The 20,520-nt window shown below is 48.3% G+C and overlaps 1 protein-coding gene across 1 annotated transcript in view; it reads left to right on the forward strand.

Annotated features, from left to right (window-relative positions):
• Positions 1-1,159: 1,159 nt before the first annotated feature.
• The window catches only part of LOC311132916 (protein capicua homolog), a 36,921-nt gene continuing 17,560 nt past the window's right edge, over positions 1,160-20,520 (forward strand). The window contains 11 exon segments of the mRNA XM_084166300.1: positions 1,160-1,300; positions 4,510-8,146; positions 8,148-8,201; positions 8,204-8,423; positions 11,727-11,858; positions 12,423-12,591; positions 13,192-13,294; positions 13,706-13,888; positions 18,124-18,256; positions 19,037-19,212; positions 19,487-19,625. Coding sequence (XP_084022426.1) covers positions 4,667-8,146; positions 8,148-8,201; positions 8,204-8,423; positions 11,727-11,858; positions 12,423-12,591; positions 13,192-13,294; positions 13,706-13,888; positions 18,124-18,256; positions 19,037-19,212; positions 19,487-19,625 — 4,789 coding nt within the window. The 5' untranslated portion in view covers positions 1,160-1,300; positions 4,510-4,666.

A 20,520-nucleotide genomic window follows, 5' to 3' on the forward strand; every position in this document is an offset into this window, starting at 1 on the left:
CAAAGGTTCCGTAACGCCCAAGCATGTTATAACTACATGGTACATGCGTGACAAACACACCGCAGAAAGCAGAACTATAGTGTTGACCAAGACCAGTCCGCTCACCATCTGTACATCCAGGCTAACAATGCAGTGTGTTGCACTGCTACAAAACAATCCATACCAACAGTATACATCTCAACATTATGAAATGTTTAACTGAGGACTGCCTATAGAGGAATATATATGGGTAATTCCTTTAGGAACAGTAATCCTAGATTTAGACATTTACTCTGGACCCTTCCTTTTTGGCTCAGCTGATGGCAACAAGCATGATGACCTCATCACAGCACTTGGTCATTGGCCTAGAGACCCTCTATCATTTGGCCAATCGTAGATTGATTTGGTGACGTTAGCTTTAAAGTCTATCAGGTTTGATGGGAAGGCGGGACAAAGCACGCGCTGACGTCAACGATAGTCTATAGAGCACAGTGGTTGGCTAGACTGGCTAAAGTAAATATCAAAAGGATACAATAGAAAAAAACAATAGATTAAAGAACTTAGATTCGAAATAAATAACAGAAATGCACATTCATAATGTCTAGGTTTTCTATGTCACTTGCTTGAGCGCATTGATCAGCGCAAATAAACAGCTCTAAACTTTTTATATCCCATTCCCTCCCCATTTACTTGCTGGTTGAACTTCATTTGCCTCCTTTTTTATACTCGCCATGTAAACTACAGGTTAAATGTAGTTTTTGCAGACAATGTCCTTACATTACCACAACTGCAAAACCGAGCGTTAAAGAACATCAAGTCCCAAATTACCATTTTTATAGGACAATTATAACCGCTGTCAGTGCCGCTGTATGCGTCTGCAGATTGGTGAGGAGAGTTATTTTTCTTCCATTCACCCGCCTATTCCCTGTCAGCAGACCTCCCCTAAAGCGCTATTGGATGCCGCAGCCCTGTCCTAAACAGCTGTTTGGTGTTTTCCAACAGCACGATTCGACTAAACACGGTGTCAATCAAATTTAGACACTGCCATGTAGCTCCTTGGATTCATGAAATCTACTGGCTACTGTACTCAATTGTGTCCTCTGATTGGCTACATGGACTAGTTGTCAAGGCTTTGGGCTTCATTCACCATTTTGCGACTGTAGTGTAGAATGTACAGAGCAGTAGTTTTTCCTCTAAGTTGCTTTACAGACGAAAGATAATATGACACTCCGTTAATTGTCAACCCTGGATTTCCGACTTTAGGCCTACTATCAATTGTGTTACTGACTCGATACATTTCTGCATTGAAAATAATTTGGTGGTGAGTAAAAACCTACAAATCTTTCTTCTGCAGCACTGCAGTAGCCTGTTTTGCTTTGTCGAGATGCTACGTTGTAGACGTTGTCTATAATAAGCACCCTTTGTAACTACTAATGAAATAATATTTTCCTAGTTTATAATACTCTGCGGAGAGAAGTAAAGAGAGGATTGGATGCCACACTTCATTGAAAAGGGAGCGGTGCGGGGGGATTGTCAGCCTAAAACTTTTCTCCAAGAAAATATTCAACGCCATAACTACCATTATAAGAGTGAGACTTCCTAGAAGTGTTTTTCTTCCGTTGCGATTGAAGGCGAAACCTTGAAACCATCTGAATCATCCACATAGAGTTTTTAGCATTATTATCTCTCCATGGGCTACTTACTAGTCGTTATACAAAATGTCTATTTGCATCTGTCCTTCGCCTGGGCTTGTGGGCCTCGTTTCTACGTAGTGTCCACAATTGTTACTTTTTAATGTAACTTAATTTACAATGTTGCAGTTTGCACTCGCCGGGAAATTTGTTTCTAAGTTGCATCCAGTAATGTCAACATTTTACAACAATTGTCACACGAATGAATTTGCAACATAATTACTTTGGCTGCTGTCGCGCGATGTAATTACATATTGTTAGATTTAAGTAAGCATACTTACTCTCTGTTTTTAATTCCCTTTTATGAGTTGTTCCACAGCACCATATATCGTAATAATAGGCCTTTAAAATGTTGCACGAAGAAGATTTTTCTAAGCGGCCTTGTGTTGTTTGGCCTGCGTCACTGGACTTCACCGCCCTGTTGTGTAGTAAACTGATAGTAATCGCAAAGCCCTATGACCAATAAGAGTGCTTCACACATATACAGTACGGTACTATTCAGCAAAACTAACAGTGACCACATTCTTGCAATCGTTTGCATTTTACAATACGTCAGTTTAGGGTTGAAGTTTGTTTTATAGTCTACTTTAAGTACGTGACATTTGTGCATTAGCCAGTAGTTGCACAATAGGACCATATTCTCCACCAGTTATCATAGTTTTATAGTTATATATTGATGCATCGAAACTGTCGATGTATCATTTCATCACACTGGGCACACACTTGTTAAATTAACGTTGCTTTCTCGTAATTTCAATGAAATGATGTTGAACCAACGTGGAATAGACGTTGAATTGACGTCTGTGCCCAGTGGGACGTTATGCTAATATTGATTTTCATTATGCTCTAATAGGACATTACAACAAGTTCTCCAATGGTGACAAATGGCAATGCTAGGTTTATACAGCGTTGATATGGCAACATTTATTGAACATTGAATCAACACAAGATTGAACATTGATGCAATATTGACAAATGGATAAGGCTCATACAGATGAATGGAAATGCGTTGTGCCTTCTCTCGAAATTGTTATCATTATGACACTCATCCATATACTTGCTGGTGTGCACTATTGAGTAAACAATGTGCACACATCCAACTTGAAAAAAGTGAGGCAACAAATTATTTTATGATGACAGTTCTTTGAATGCAATCTCAAGTCTCCTGAATATAATTTGCATAATACTGGGTTGTAACTGTGTGTGTTTTCGAACAGCAGTTTACATGTAGTGTGGTCACAACAATACAGGTCTGTAGTTTCTCATTACAAGTAGATACCTTGGAGTTCTGTAGAGCTAAATGTATTAAATTAGTGGACGTACATGACATTGTAACAACCTAATATCATAATTTGGCCCAGACATGTTGTAATGTCTCAAACATGCTTAGGATAGGCTTTTTGTTGAATCACGGTGTGGTGTTGTCTGAAACACTGAGGCCGATGGGAAGTGTGTACTGGAAAAAACAACCCATAATGTAAGCAAGATAGGCCTACAACACTTGACACTGCCTGTTTCAATGGAAAACCCAAACCAAACCTGTTGGTTTTCAGTTAGTTTCTTTCATCCACATAGGTCAGCATTCAACAACATGGATGTTTTCCCTGGCAGTGAAAAAGGCCTCTAAATGAGTGGTTGGTATGAAATCGAAGGCGAAAGAGAGGGCTAAAGAGAGAGGGTAATAAAGTAGCAGGAAGTTAGGTAATGGTCCATGACAGGAAGTGTGGATTGTAGGGGCGGATTGGTTCAGCTACGAATAGATAAAGGTCACCACCGAGTGAGAGAGAGGGGAAAAGAACCCCTGAGTAAAAGAGAGAGAGAATGAGAGAAATGCGAGTGAACAAGAAGGAATTCCCCCACCTCCACTGCCCTAGCCAAGAAACCAGCGTGTGTGTGTGTGGGTGCAGACTTGTCTGGACAAGCACTTCCAAATGTGCCTGCCACTATTCTGCTATGCTATATTGTTATATTACTTTACATGCTATACAAGATTGCTTCATTATGGTTTAATTTTTTATTCACACAGTGTTAGGTGTATAATTATATGTAATATAGGTTACATTATGTAATGTACGTATTATATACTGAGTGTACAAAATATTAAGAACACCCCTTTTGCCCTCAGAACAGCCTCAATTCGTTGGGGCATGGACTCTACAAGGTGTCGAAAGCGTTCCACAGGGATGCTGGCGCATGTTGACTCCATGTTGACTCCAACGCTTCCCACAGTGGTATCAAGTTGACTGTTGAGTGTGAAAAACCCAGCAGCGTTGCAGTTCTTGACACACTCAAATCGGTGCGCCTGGCACCTACTACCATACCACGTTCAAAGGCACTTATATATTTTGTATTGCCCATTCACCCTCTGAATGGCACACATACACATCATTGTCTCAATTGTCTCAAGGTTTTAAAATCCTTCTTTAACCTGTCTCCTCACCTTCATCTACACTGATTGAAGTTTATTTAACAAGTGACATCCATAAGGGATCATAGGTTTCACCTGGATTCACCTGGTCAGTCTATGTCATGGAAAGAGCAGGTTTTCCTAATGTTTTGTACACTCATGTGAACTGAATTTGTAATACAATAGTAATACCCATTATTTATTGTGTTGGGTGATATATCATTCAATAATGAATGTATTACCAAGGACACAAAATACATGGTTTATAGAATAGGCCTATATTTGAGATTATTTTGAAAAAATGTGCCCAGTTTTGGTCTGACAACCACTCCACCCCACCGCTACCTTGTCCGGTGAATGTGCTTTTTATAATGTCACAATGCATTTACCACATGAATAATCCAGTCCTTGTTATGTTCTGCTCTGTTTCAGGGTCTGGAATAAGGTGGAAAGAGCTGGAGAAACAGAAAGAGGGAAGGGCGTGATGAGAAAGAGAGGGGCTGGAAGAGCAGGGAAGTAGCGGGAGAGAGGAACAGAGAATCTGAACTCTGCAAAAATAAGCCACTGTAAAGAAAAAGCCAATGCAGAGATGAAGACGATTAAAAAGCAAGGAAGGCGCTCGCCCCCGTCGACCCGGGCCAAAGGGGGGAAGAGACGGGGGGCGGGGGACAGTGGGGAGAAAAGAGACTCAGACGAGAACAGAGACAGATCCCCCAAAAGTCAGACCTCACCCCAAACCTCATCTCACGCAGAGTCTTCTCAGGAAGAGTCTGTGACACTCACGGCGAGGGTTACGCCAGAGAGGGAGGGCCACAGAGAGGGGCCCCGGCTCCCAGAGACAGCGGCCGCAGCAGCAGGGACCCTCCCTGGGAAGTCAGAGGACTCCCGCCCGGGGAGCGTCAAGTCGCTGAATGCCCACAGCACAGACAGCAGCAGCAGCGCCGCCAGTGCTGCCAACAGCCCCAACCCCTCGTCCAACCGCAAGACGGCCACATTCAAGGCCCGCGTCCCCAAGAAGAAGTACACTTCTGAGCACTGTGCTGCCGCCGCTGCTGCCGCCAGCAACCACGGAAACCATGGCAACCCCAGCACGCCCCCACTGAACAGCAGTAGTGCTCACTGTGGCAGTAACGCCGGTAGTCAGTCGTCAGGCTTATCTTCGGGGCCCGGGTCGACAGCGAGTGAAGGCGGTTCGCTTACTGACATCAACAGTCAGACCAGGAGACCAGCGGAGGACTACACTACCACTATAGCTCCATCACAGGACAGGGACAGCACACCTGGACCCCCTCCCACAGGGGACAGAGACAGGAGAGGCCCAGAGGGAGGCAGAGACATCTCCCCCAGCCCTGTCCGCTGCTCCTCTACAGACACAGCCAGCGAACACGACCTGGACGTGAGCGAGCCACGCCGCCCCAACCTTCACCACACCAACCCCACCACCGAAGCACACACCCTGACCCTGGTGCAACGTAGCACCCAACACACTCCGACCCCACAGAGCCTGTCTGACGCGCTAGCCGACGCCCTGGCCAAAGGTCTAAAGAACCAGCGGGTGCTAGCCAGGCAGGCTAGGAGGAGGAGCGGAAAGGGGGAAGAGGAGAACGGAAGAGGAGGGGGGAGGGAGAGCATGGACTCAGTGTTCAGAGCGGGCGTGGTGCGGCAGGTGAGCGGCGAGCACGGCAGCCTGGAGGTGCAGCTGAATGGCGAGAAGGAGCTGTACTGCTACCCATTCCGTGAGGGCGCCCAGGGGCCCGTGGACATCATCATGGACGCCCCGCCGCCCGGCTCCCAGGCCGTGCCCATCGGCACCCCTGTGTGCGTGCCCTTCGGAGGCAACGAGGACGGCGGCACCACAGAGGCCCAGCGCCAGTGGTACCGAGAGGGCCTGGTCACCCAGGTGGACTCCCACCCAGCTGTGTCCTACCCCTATAGAGTGTTGTTAGAGGACAGAGCGCCCCCAGGGGATGAGGAGGGGGATGGCAGGGTGGGCACTCCGACGGCTGTGTGGGTGTCCCGTCAGAGCCTCCGCCTACTGGTGCCCCCCTGGGACCTGGACCTGGGACCCTCCGGAGGGGGGCGAGAGGAGGGCAATGCTGCCGCTGAGAGAGGGAGAGAGAGGGAGAGAGAGAGAGAGGACAGGGACAGGGACGAAATAGAGGTGGAGCAGGAGCTGTGTCGCCTCAGCCAGGGGATGGGGCTCAGCGCAGCTGTGCCTGGGTCCGTGTTGGGGAGGCTTTCATACCCTGGAACGGCCCCCGCCTCCTCGTCTTCCTCCACTGTCAGCTCCCCCGTCACTCCCGCCACGGTGCTGAGTCTGGTGCCCGGAAGAGAATGGGAGCGAGAGAAGGACCTGGTGGAGAGAGAGAGGGAGCTCCAGAGGAAACAAGAGAGAGATAACCGAGAGAGGGCCAAGCAGCACCACCATTTCATGCCCCTGACCCCCGAGGAGGACATAGAGGTGTCCCACTTCAGCATGGTGCCCATGGGGGCAACGGGGGGGGCAGCCAAGGCCCTGGCGGTGTCCCAGCACAGGCACATACTCTCTAAGCCGGGCTACCTCAGCCCCCACCTGTCCGTGGGTCGGGGCTTCGGAGGCACCCCGCTGGTGGGCCCCCACCTGGCCCTCAACCCCCACCCCCCTCCCTCCCCCACAGTGCTACTGGGCCTGGAGTCGGGAGCTCTGGGGGGAGCCGTCATCGCCACCCCTCTGCGCCCCCCTCTGCCCTCCTCGTCCTCCCGCGGCTCCCTGGATAAGCCACCCTCGTCAAACGCCAACTCCCACGGTGCATCTGGAGGGGGTGGAGGTTCGGGTTCGGCGTTCTCGTCGCGCTCCCGCACCCCGCTCACGGCAGCCCAGCAGAAGTACAAGAAGGGCGACGTGGTGTGTACCCCCACGGGCATCCGCAAGAAGTTCAACGGCAAGCAGTGGAGGAGGCTGTGCTCCAGAGAGGGCTGCTCTAAGGAGTCCCAGAGAAGAGGCTACTGCTCACGTCATCTTTCCATGAGAACTAAAGAGATGGAGGCCAGCGGAGGGGGCAGAGACCGTGGCGGTGCCAGCAGTACGGGCACCCTAACCCCGTCAGACCTGAGGATGGGCGGCGGCCGGACCAGTTCGGAATTCGACTGGGACAACACGTCGCGAGACAGCAGCGAAGCAAGCAGTAGGGGAGGGGATTCACGCCCCCGCCTGGTCCTGCCCTCGCTCCTGCCCCAGGACCTATCACGCTTCGACTTTGATGAGTGCGAGGCGGCCACCATGCTGGTGTCTCTGAGCAGCTCCCGCTCGGGCACTCCCTCTTTCTCTCCCATCTCCAACCAGTCGCCCTTCTCGCCCACGCCGTCACCCTCGCCATCCCCTCTCCTCAGCTTCCGCCCGGCCACCTTCAGCCCCATCACGGCCCCGTCTTCTCTCACCCCTCGCCGCCACCGCCACCTGAGCGGCACTAAGATGGGCACGCCGGGCTCGGACCGCGAGCGCCACCTGTCGGGCATCCTGCCCACCTTCCAGACCAACCTCACCTTCACCGTGCCCATGAGCCCCAGCAAGCGGAAACTGGATGCCCATCCTCCGCCCCTGCCCCTCTCTGCCCAGGATTACGCCAAGCCCGGCCAGCAGTTAGGGGAGACTATAGGCCTTAGGCCAGCCGCCTTCAGGGTGCTCTCCCCTCAGAGCCAGCCCACCACCCCCTCCTCCCTCTCCTTCCCCCGGCCCCGGAGCGCTACCAGCCGCCCCCCGTCCTCCGCCGCCTCCACCCCCCCGCCCATGCTGGTGTCCGCCACCCCTCCCTCCCCACTGCCCCAGGACCCCAGCCCCCGCCGCATCGTGCCCCTGCGAGACTCCCCCGTCATCGTGCGGAACCCTGACGTCCCCCTGGCCAAGTTTACCGAGGGACCCCTAGGGAGGAGGGGAGGAGGGGGCCACTCCTCCAGAGAGCACAGCCAGCCCCTGCACCTTGCCACCGGCCTCCAAGCACCCGTGCCCATCAACGGCGCCGCCACCAATGGAGCGGTCCTCCTGCGAAACCACGCCTCCACCCTGGTCCTTGTAACCTCCTCCCAGTCCCTGACCCCAGCCGTCGCCGGACGCCCTGTCCACTGCAGCCCAGCCCCCAGTGGTGGCTCCGCCTCCATCTCCTCTACTGGCTCCGCCCTCTCCAGCTCTGGATCAGGCGGTAGGGAGTGGGAGAGGAAGCCCGGCGGGCATCAGGACACCATTGAAGGGACACTGCCCCAGCCGGTAGCCTGCCACCCTTCGCCCACTGCCCTGCTGCCCCTCATCCTACCAGCTGAGTCCCCTCAACCTGCACCCCGCAAGGACATCATCATGGGACGGCCTGGGACAGGTAAGACATCAATCATTATAGGGGTATATAGGGGTTAGTATAAAGGGGTGTATAGGGCTTAGTATATAGGGCTTAGTATAGAGGGGTGTATAAGGGTTAGTATATAGGGGTTAGTATAAAGGGGTGTATAAGGGTTAGTATATAGGGGTTAGTATAAAGGGGTGTATAGGGGTTAGTATATAGGGGTTAGTATAGAGGGGTGTATAAGGGTTAGTATATAGGGGTTAGTATAAAGGGGTGTATAGGGCTTAGTATATAGGGGTTAGTATATGGGGTTAGTATATACTGTAGGGGTTAGTATATATGGGTTAATAGGGGTTAGTATATAGGGGTGTATAGGGGATAGTATATAGGGGTTAGTATAAAGGGGTGTATAGGGGTTAGTATATAGGGGTTAGTATATGGGGTTAGTATATACTGTAGGGGTTAGTATATATGGGTTTATAGGGGTTAGTATATAGGGGTGTATAGGGGTTAGTATAAAAGTGTTAGTATATAGGAGTTAGTATATAGGGGTGTATAGCGGTTAGGGGTATATAGTCATCATGGTAACATACGTCAGTGATAAGGGAAATGGGGAGAGTTATTATTAGAGGTATGCGACACCATTCTTCCACGAGACATTCCATCATTTGGTGTTTTGTGGATGGTGGTCTCAGGCGCCGCTCCAGAATCTCCCATAAGTGTTCAATTGGGTTGAGATCTGGTGACTGAGACGGCCATGGCATATGGTTTACATCGTTTTCATGCACATCAAACCATTCAGTGACCACTCGTGCCCTGTGGATGGGGGCATTGTCATTCTGGAAGAGACCACTCCCATCAGGAAAGAAATGATTCACCATAGGTTGAAGGTGATCACTCAGAATGTGTTTATTGGCGTTTACCTTGTCCTCTAAGGGGTTGAGTGGATCTAAACCATGCCAGGAAAATGGACGCCCACACCATAACAGAGCCGCCAGAACCCTCATTTACTCAAGTGTTTCCTTTATTTTGGCAGTTACCTGTGTGTAAAAATGAGTGACTTCAGTGACAAGAAATGTACATTTGAAATTTTGCAACATGGCCGCAAGAATGCTGTGTCAGACATAACGTAGTAGGTAGCTAAATATAATGTTTGTGGTTCAGTTGGTCTGGTATGTCTTTCAGAATGTGTGGCTCAGTGTGTGTGTGTGTGTGTGTGTGTGTGTGGTATGTGGTTTGGTGTAGGGTGGGGTGGGGTAGGGAGTGGTCAATGAGTGTGTGATACGGGGTGTTGGTCTGTGTGCTTCAATTTCAGTTAAACTCTTAAAATGACGTGTCTAGACATGCAAGGCTGCTGACAAATGCACACACACACGTAGTCACTCGCACACACACAGTCACACACACACACAGTCACACACAGCGCTCAATATAGCAGACAATACACAACCTCAGGCAGAGCACCAAGGGCAAGTCCAGTGTTTTTTTTTTTTATCCCACTGAACTGAAAAGGAGTAATCATATTGCAGTGTTGTCATGGATACTTTGTCTCTCGATAGAATTAGTGCAGTTAAGCTTAGAGCTCTCTCTGCTTCTTGGATCGTGCTTCCCTCCGCTTTTCTATCAGTTATTCTCTATGGGGGCAAATCCTAACTCCCACTTCAAATCTTCACTTAGTCCCATTGAAGTCAAAGGGAGATTATGTGAAAATGTAAATTCAATGGAAGTTAGGATTCACTACTATGCTTTCACTCCTAACTTTCTTCTAGAATCTAAAAATCCATAGACACCAGTTACGTAACAGTAGTATTTTCAATGTAACACTCTCTCATTGAACAGACCCCAGAGTTCAAAGCTAGCCCATCTAGACCAGTAGTCTCAACTTGTGTGTATGAAATAACATGCTCCCCTATGACCCTTCCGCATGTCATGAGATTATCGGAGGAGGATTTGCAAGTTTAACACTTCAAACACTTCTGAGAAGAAACCCCTCTCTCCTGTAAACACAACTCATTCACCCTTCCTCATGTACAGTATCTCACCTGACCAACATCAAATCAAATCTAATTTTATTCATCACATGTTTCATAAACAACAGGGGTAGACTAACAGTGAAATGCTTACTTACGGGTCCTTCCCAACAACGCAGAGAGAAAGAAAATCGAGAAATAATAGAAAAGTAAAACACGTAATAATAAAAGTAATAATAAATACACCACGAGTAACGATAACTTGGCTATATACACGGGGTACCAGTACTGAGTTGATGTGCTGGGGTACGAGGTAATTGAGGTACATATAACTAGGAATAAAGTCACAGATAATAAACAGTAGCAGCAGCATATGTGATGAGTCAGAAAAGTTAGTTGGGTAACTATTTAACTAACTATTTAGCAGTCTTATGGCTTGGGTCCAGACTTGGTGCATTGGTACCGCTTGCCATGCAGTAGCAGAGAGAACAGTCAATGACTTGGGTGGCTGGTGTCTTTGACAATTTTCAGGGCCTTCCTCTGACACCGCCTGGTATAGAGGTCCTTGATGGCAGGGAGCTCGGCCCCAGTGATGTACTGGGAGGTACGCACTACCCTCTGTAGGGCCTTGCGGTTGGATGCCAACCGTAAAGCGCGGTTGCCATACCAAGCGGTGATGCAGCCAGTCAAAATGCTCTCTATGGTGCAGCTGTAGAACTTTTTGAGGATCTGATGGCCCCATGCCAAATCTTTTCAGCCTCCTGAGGGGGAAGAGGCGTTGTCGTGCCCTATTCAGGACCGTGTTGGTGTGTGTGAACCATGATAGATCCTTAGTGATGTGGACACTCAGGGGTCACTTGAAAATGTCAGGGGATCAATCTCCATGTGACTCAAAAATCGTAAGACGCTGCAATGTGTAAAACCCCATATACTGTAAGTACAGTATATGTTGTTCTTGATCAACTATGTTGTCATTGTGAAAGAGAATTTGTTCTCAATTATGTACTTGGCGAAATATCTGAATCAACTGAAGCATATTATATACTAAGCAAGACCTATGTTCCTTTTCCAATAAGACACTATATATTAGTATTCCCTTTGACTGTATGACTGTGAACCAGTGTGGTTTCCAAAATGGTGGGTCAATTCCCAATGGGGCTGAGAGGGTCATGACTAAAGACTGGGCTCAGACAGGAAATATTTTGTTTTTCTTAAGGGCCACAAGAGAATTCAAATGGCGGGGAATTCAGTATGGTCACACCATCATGGCACAAAGGCAATTTGGGAACCACTGCAGTTAACCCTCACTGCAGTTAACCCCCAACTATTCATAATATTTTCCTTCCGAATCTGCCTTTTCTTCCCACAGTATGGACCAATGTGGAGCCACGGTCAGTGCCAGTGTTTCCTTGGCATTCATTGGTCCCTTTCCTGGAGCCCAGCCAATCGAGTGCGGCTGCCCAGCCCGCTGATGGCCAACAGCTTGTCAATCAGAGCAAAGGTGAGGATTTGTTCAACACTTATGTGTTGAAATAAATAGGCCTATTCTAATCAGGTTTCATACACAATTCATATGTGTTGTACTTACTTCTATTGTAAAGATATTTATGGAGAAAATTGTACAGTATACAGTATTGCATCTTTCACTATTTACTGCATTACTTCATAAATAAATAACTGTTAAATAACTGAACTAAAATAAATAACTCTCAGTACAAATAAAAAACACTTTTATATTGGTGACATTCAACCTGCTTGTTTTTGCAATTACATTGAGATTGAATTACATGGATTACATTGAGTTTATTATAATAATAATAATAATATGCCATTTAGCAGACGCTTTTATCCACGTATGTCCAAGAATCATAATTTCTCTATGAAACCATGTTAGCTACTTAATTTAAGGGATAATCAACAAGGGGTTATGCGTTGTCTGGAAATAATGCACGGCGCGGAAGGTGGGTGCCACGACACAGAGCAGAGAGATGAAAACCAACCAGTTATAGATGAGGAATAAAAACCAATCAGCATCCACCAACTAACTCCCCTCTCTCTTGGTCAGAGCCTCGTTGTGGGGTGGCCCTAGTGAGTGACGGACGGGTGGGCCCACCAGACGCAGGACGTGGGTCTCCATCCCGCCCACCACCCTCCTCCAATGACAACAACCCCCCAGCTGAAAGAGCAGAAAGAGGCGGAGCCGACAGTGAGACGGAGAGCGATGCAGATGACCCGTACGTTTTTTATAGGTTGTTTAATGGTCGTTCGAAAGTGTGTCATCTGTTGTATTGCAGGTGACACACTACAAGTGTGATGTAAAAGGAAATAATGTTGTCTGTAATCTTTGAAAGCCCCCCTAGGGATTTCTAGAACAGTCCTTCACAAAGGCTTGCATTGCAGCAGGAACCAGGAAGGACCGGTTCTCTTTCAATTGCCCTAGCTTCATTGATTGTTGAATCAATTTAATTTGATGGAGAGACATACATAGAGAAAATGTCATAGCTGTGTTTGTATACAGTAGAATCTACCACTTTAAACCCCAAAATGGGCTTGGAAATTAAGTGATGAAGAAGGATAAAGCTTTTTGCCCCCCTCAACATTTCTTTATCCAGGTATGTTACTAAAGGCATATTCTCTTGAAGAAATAGTTATTAGCACATAATTGAAGAAGATGGGAAAATCTGCCCTTTTTGCTGGGTCTCCTACACATTCACACATTATTATGTTTTTCTGATTGGCAGGCCATATTCACATTAAGTTTCTGATTGGCAGGCCATATTCACATTGACTTTCTTATTGGCAGGCTATATTCACATTGAGTTTCTGATTGGCAGGTTCTTTCCGGATGTAGTCAATGATCCTGCCCTGTCTACAGGCCCCCTTATCAAGAGGCGCACTCAGTCCCTCAGCGCTCTTCCAAAAGATGGAGACAGAAAGGTGAGCTCTCTGCTTGACTGTTTCTGGTTTTTATTTTCTTATCTGTGTCTCTCAGTCCAATATCTCCCACTCACATACAGTATGTGTCCCTCTCTCTGTGTGCCATTAGCTCAAACTAGAAATTGGCATTATCTACAGATGGAGGATCAGATTACATGACCCCCAATCTCAATTTTACCATTAGGGGGATAAAAAATATCTGACCCTGTATCAGTGGTTAGGGTCAAATTCAACCTACTCCTTGTGGCTCATCCCTTCCATGCACCCTCTTACTCCATTTCTCTCTCTCTCTCTCTCTCTCTCTCTCTCTCTCTCTCTCTCTCTCTCTCTCTCTCTCTCTCTCTCTCTCTCTCTCTCTCTCTCTCTCTCTCTCTCTCTCTCTCTCTCTCTCTCTCTCTCTCTCTCTCTTAGAGGGAAAAGGACCACATTCGGCGGCCAATGAACGCGTTCATGATCTTCAGCAAGCGTCACCGGACGCTGGTGCACCAGAGGCACCCCAACCAGGACAACCGCACGGTCAGCAAGATCCTGGGCGAGTGGTGGTACGCCCTGGGGCCCAAAGAGAAGCAGAAGTACCACGACCTCGCCTTCCAGGTACAGTGCCTTGCAAAAGTATTCAGCCCCCTTGGCGTTATTCCTTTTTTGTTGCATTACAACCTGTAATTTAAATTGATTTTTATTTGGATTTCATGGAATGGACATACACAAAATAGTCCAAATTGGTGAAGTGAAATGAAAAAAATAACTTGTCCACCTGTGTGCAATCTAAGTTTCACATGATCTGTCACATGATCTCAGTATATATACACCTGTTCTGAAAGGCCCCAGAGTCTGCAACACCCCTAAGCAAGGGGCACCACCAAGCAAGCGGCACCATGAAGACCAAGGAGCTCTCCAAACAGGTCAGGGACAAAGTTGTGGAGAAGTACAGATCAGGGTTGGGTTATAAAAAAATATCAGAAACTTTGAACATCCCACTGAGCACCATTAAATCCATTATTAAAAAATTGAAAGAATATGGCACCACAGCAAACCTGCCAAGAGAGGGCCACCCACCAAAACTCACGGACCAGGCAAGAGAGGCAACAAAGAGACCAAAGATAACCCTGAAGGAGCTGCAAAGCTCCACAGCTGTCACGACCGTCTACTAAGTGAGTGGACCAAGGCGCAGCGTGCGATACGAACATGACTTTATTAATTAAAGTACTCAATACAAAACAACAAACAATGACGAATCGTGAAGTCCTCAGTTACAATGACTGATACGGAACAAAAACCCACAACACTAAGGTGAACACTGACAGTTTAAATATGGCTCCCAATCAGAGATAACGAGCCGACAGCTGACACTCGTTACCACTGATTGGGAGTCACACGACCAAACAAGGAAACACAACCAAATACAACACAACCAATACCAAACACAACCAAATGAACACACCCTGGCTCAAAATACACAGTCCCGGAGCCAGAGCGTGACAGTACCCCCCCCTAAAGGCGCGGACTCCGACCGCGCCTACACCCCAAATAGGGGAGGGCTGGGTGGGTGTTGCTCCTCGGAGGCGGCTCCGGCTCCGGGCTTGACCACCACCCTTCTTCAATCCCCCCGTAGCGCCCCCGGTCCGATCTGACCCAGCTGGTAGGATCTGGACTGACGACGCGCACCCCTGGCTTGGCGCGTGAGGCAGGAACGGACCGGACCTGGCTGACGATACGCACCCTAGGCTTGATGCGTGGAGCCGGAACGGGCCTCACCAAGCTGACGACTCGCATCCCTGGCTTGGTGCGAGTAGCAGGAATGGGCTGGATCAGGCTGACGGCTCGCACCCTTGGCTTGGTGCGAGTAGCAGGGACGAGCTGAACCCGGCTGACGACTCGCACCCTTGGCTTGGTGCGAGTAGCAGGAACGGGCTGGACCAGGCTGACGACTCGCATCCCTGGTTTGGTGCGAGTAGCAGGAACGGGCTGAACCAGGCTGACGACTCGCACCGTAGGTTTGGTGCGAGTGGCAGGAACAGGCCGGGTCGGCCTGGCGACGCACACCGTAGGCTTTGCGCGTGGAACAGGAACAGGCCGGGCTGGGCTGGCGACGCACACCGTAGGCTTAGTGCGAGGAGCAGGAACAGGCCGGGCTGGGCTGGCGACGCGCACCACAGACTCGGTGCGGAGCGCAGGAACGGGCCGGGCTGGGCTGTCGACGCACACCGTAGGTTTGGAGCGGGGAGCAGGAATAGACCGGACCGTACTGGGGACACACACCACTGGCTCTAACCGGGGATCAGGAACGGGCCGGACCGGACTGGTAACACACCTCAGTCTCTCACGCCGTGCCTCAACTACTTCCCTCCCTCTACTCGCCAATGGCTCCCCAAATCCGGTAGCCTTCTCTCCACGTCTCCCTGTGGCAGCCTCCTGCTGCCCAGCCGCCCAAGCCATGTGCCCCCCCCAAAAAACTTTTTGGGGTTGCCTCTCGTCCTTCCGACGATGGCCCTGCTGACGCCGTTGCTCCTCTCTCAGTCGCCTCTCCACTGTTTTACTCCATGGCCGGCGATCCATCCCATCCAGGATTTCCTCCCAAGTCCAAGACCCTTTACCATCCAAAATCTCCTCCCATGTCCAGATCCTTGGCTCCTGGACACGCTGCTTGGTCCTGGTACGGTGGGTTTTTCTGTCACGACCGTCTACTAAGTGAGTGGACCAAGGCGCAGCGTGCGATACGAACATGACTTTATTAATTAAAGTACTCAATACAAAACAACAAACAATGACGAATCGTGAAGTCCTCAGTTACAATGACTGATACGGAACAAAAACCCACAACACTAAGGTGAACACTGACAGTTTAAATATGGCTCCCAATCAGAGATAACGAGCCGACAGCTGACACTCGTTACCACTGATTGGGAGTCACACGACCAAACAAGGAAACACAACCAAATACAACACAACCAATACCAAACACAACCAAATGAACACACCCTGGCTCAAAATACACAGTCCCGGAGCCAGAGCGTGACAACAGCGGAGATTGAAGTATCTGTCCATAGGACCACTTTAAGCCGTACACTCCACAGAGCTGGGCTTTACGGAAGAGTGGCCAGAAAAAAGCCATTGCTTAAAGAAAAAAATAAGCAAACACGTTTGGTGTTCGCCAAAAGGCATGTGGGAGACTCCCCAAACATATGGAAGAAGGTACTCTGGTCAGATGAGACTAAAATTGAGCTTTTTGGCCATTAAGGAAAACGCTATGTCTGGCGCAAACCCAACACCTCTCATTCCCCCGAGAACACCATCCCCACAGTGAACCATGGTGGTGGCAGCGTCATGCTGTGGGGATGTTTTTCATCGGCAGGGACTGGGAAACTGGTCAGGATTGAAGGAATTATGGATGGCGCTAAATACAGGGAAATTCTTGAGGGAAACCTGTTTCAGTCTTTCCGAGATTTGAGACTGGGACGGAGGTTCACCTTCCAGCAGGACAATGACCCTAAGCATACTGCTAAAGCAACACTCAAGTGGTTTAAGGGGAAACATTTAAATGTCTTGGAATGGCCTAGTCAAAGGCCAGACCTAAATCCAATTGAGAATCTGTGGTATGACTTAAAGATTGCTGTACACCAGCGGAACCCATCCAACTTGAAGGAGCTGGAGCAGTTTTGCCTTGAAGAATGGGCAAAAATCCCAGTGGCTAGATGTGCCAAGCTTATAGAGACATACCCCAAGAGACTTGCAGCTGTAATTGCTGCAAAAGGTGGCTCTACAAAGTATTGACTTTGGGAGGGTGAATAGTTATGCACGCTCAATTTTTCAGTTTTTTTGTCTTATTTCTTGTTTGTCTCACAATAAAAAATAAAAAAAATCTTCAAAGTGGTAGGCATGTTGTGTAAATCAAATGATACAAACCCCCAAAAAATCAATTTTAATTCCAGGTTGTAAGGCAACAAAATAGGAAAAATGCAGAGGGGGGTGAATACTTTTGCAAGCCACTGTACATACCAATTATGTATATAAACCCTGGATGACTGACGGGGCGCTGTATTGAAGCCACCGCGCGGTCGTCTTGGTACTCCTCCAGTGTAAAAAAGATTTTGGAAGCTATAGAAATGTATTTATTAATGTCTATATTCATTTTTTGCAAGTTGATTATATTACAGACACCCTAATGCATACTTTTACATTATATTATGTTAGCTAAACATAAACATTTTAATTTAAAAAATATATAAAGAAACATTTTCCTTAAAGTATTTTTTTAAAGAGAGTTCTAATGTTACTGTCCCGACTACAACAACAAAAACACATAAATACATGCAATTTTGTTCTTTAAACATGTAATTGAAATACTGTATATTTCCATTAATTCCTATGGAGGACTGTTCCTACTGGGGAGTGCCAATATGGCCAACCGGTGTCTTCAAAGCCTCTCAATGGCCAATACATAGCATCAGCAATCCAGGGTTTATACACATCATTGGTACATACACCATACAGCACAAACAGATCTGGGACCAGGCTGTAATAATGATGTTAATATCAATAGATTGTATTGTTTATTGTGCCTTTCAATACACCCAAGGACTCTGAACCGGAGAATAGGATATTCTGTTTTCTTTCCGTCCTTCCTTCTATCCTTTTCATGTTATGACTCCTTGTGACTGACTCCATTTTCCCTCCCTCCCTCCCTCCCTCCCTCCCTCCCTCCCTCCCCTCCCTCCCTCCCTCCCTCCCTCCCTCCCTCCCTCCCTCCCACCCTCCCTCCCTCCCTCCCTCCCTCCCTCCCTCCCTCCATCCATTCTCCCTCCTTCCCTCCCTCCCACCCTCTCCCCCAGGTGAAGGAGGCTCACTTCAGGGCCCACCCAGACTGGAAGTGGTGCAACAAGGACAGGAGGAAGTCTATCTCTGAGGGCCGAGGGACCCCAGGGGCCAAAGAGGCACGCGAGAGGAGCATGTCGGAGAGCACAGGTCAGAGTGTGTGTGTGTGTCTGTGTGTTTTTCACTATAGGTGTGTTTGCATTTGTGTGTGTTTATTTATCATCTTAAGGTCTTACACTTTACTTACAAGAAAATGTACATAGTAATGAGAGGACTGTAATGAAAAGTGTTTCGTACTTATTTGTATGTGTCTGTGCTCCACTCCTCTGAGGGTGCATGTGTGTGGGTGGGTTTGTTTTTCCCTGTGCTTGTACAAGCTATTTTTAATCTTCTTGGTTGTGTGTAATTGTATGATCGTGTGCTTGTATGAGTGCATTTACTATTTTGATATGTCTTGTATGCAATGTACTCTATTGGCCTGTTTCCCAGATACTTACAAGGCACTGCATCGCAGTGCTAGGTGTGCCACTAGAGATCCTGGTTCGAATCCAGACTCTGTCGTAGCCGGCCGCGACCGGGAGACCCATGGGGCGGCGCACAATTAGCCAGCGCCGTCCAGGGTAGGGGAGGGAATGGCCGGCAGGGATGTAGCTCAGTTGGTAGAGCGTGGCGTTTGCAACGCCAGGGTTGTGGGTTCGATTCCCACGGGGGTCCAGTATGAAAATGTATGCACTCACTTAACTGTAAGTCGCTCTGGATAAGAGCGTCTGCTAAATATGTAAAATTGACTAAATGGCAAGCTCAATTGAGAATCTCCATTGAAAGTACTTTTTAGTCCAGCAGTACGTTTAATGTGTGTCCAGGAAACCTGCCCTGTTTAATGTGTATGTGATTTTACTAAGACTCTTTCTCCCCCCTCCTCCTCCATAGAGCCTGAGTCAGTGTCTCAGGGCATGGAGGTGAAGGATGCGGCAGGCCTGGGCTGGCCTGCGGGCTCTGAGCGTCATTTGGGGGCCTACAGTGGTCAGCTCCCTCGCCCCCGGGCCTTCTCCCAGAGTGCAGTGCACAGCCTGGAGAGGAGGGAGCGGGCCAGAGATCTGGAGAAGGTACAGGACTGATATAGTTAGTGGCATCCCTTTTTCTTCTGTTCTACCTGTTTTGTACACCATTTTCCACTGCTTATCCTTTTATTTTATTCTCTCTCTGTTTAGTAATAGTTCTACAGTAACAGACTGCATTACAGTATATCTCAAAGCACTTAGTATAGTACGAAGGAAACTCACGCACCTTCACTACCAATGTATAGCGCCCACACCCAGGTGATGCACGGCGGCCATTGGAACCGTAGAGCTAACTTCTAGCTCTGCATTTCTCTATCAGTTGTGTCGAGAAGGGGCAGGCTCGTTCCACAGCCGCCCCCCTACTCTCTCCCTGGCACAATGTGGGGCCAGCGAGGACGGGACCAGCGACGAGGAGCGCATGGTTATCTGTGAGGAAGAGGGGGACGATGATGTCATGGGTGAGGTCACAGTCATATTTAGGGTGTGTTCGTAAATTCACTCTGGAGGGCCAGAGGGCACTCAGAGTGCGCTCTGGGCGTTCGTAAATTCAGAGCGTTTTACTCTCAGAGCGCACACTGGACGCTCTGTCCGAGGAGTAGGGTTGATATGAGTGTTCTGACCGGCAGTCAAGCACCCAAGCTAACTGGCTAAAGTACTTCCAGACACAAATGAGGGGAGACCTCCCTCTGACCATTTTACTCGCCCTAGCAGACCTGGTTAGGCTGTTTTCAGGTTATTTTTTTAAATTTTAAAATGTTTAGTCATTTAGCAGACGCTCTTATCCAGAGCGACTTACAGTTAGTGAGTGTATACATTTTTCATACTGGCCCCCCGTGGGAATCGAACACACAACCCTGGCTTTGCAAGCTGGTGCTGGCAACAATTTAATTACGTTTTTTTGCCGAAGTTTACTGACACCGGTCATATTCAACGGGTGTTGAGCGTTCGTAAATTCATCAGTTATTCTGCGCTCTGGCACACTCAGACGAGAGTGCTCTGATATCAGAGTAGATAGCCAGAGTGAATTTACGAACGTACTCACCCTTAGTGTGGCCTAATTAGGAAATAGAATGTAAAAAATAAAAGCAGGAAATGCATCACCTATACCTCTACTGCCATTCATTCCAATTAGACTGGTTTGGATTTCTCCCTGACCAAAATGGCTGCCATTATCATCCCATTCTGGAACTTTGAGGGTTAATGACATAGCTCCTCTAGTAATTTAATAGGATATCTATGGTGGCTACTCTGTGTGTCCACTGTGGCATCCATAGAAATATAATAGATTCCCTATTCAGTTTCTATGGTCTTAATACTGCTCCTGTTCAATGGCTCCTCAATGTCTTGCACATG

The sequence above is a fragment of the Coregonus lavaretus genome, assembly GCF_964263955.1.
Source record: "Coregonus lavaretus genome assembly, chromosome: 7".
Classification (NCBI taxonomy): Eukaryota; Metazoa; Chordata; class Actinopteri; order Salmoniformes; family Salmonidae; genus Coregonus; species Coregonus lavaretus.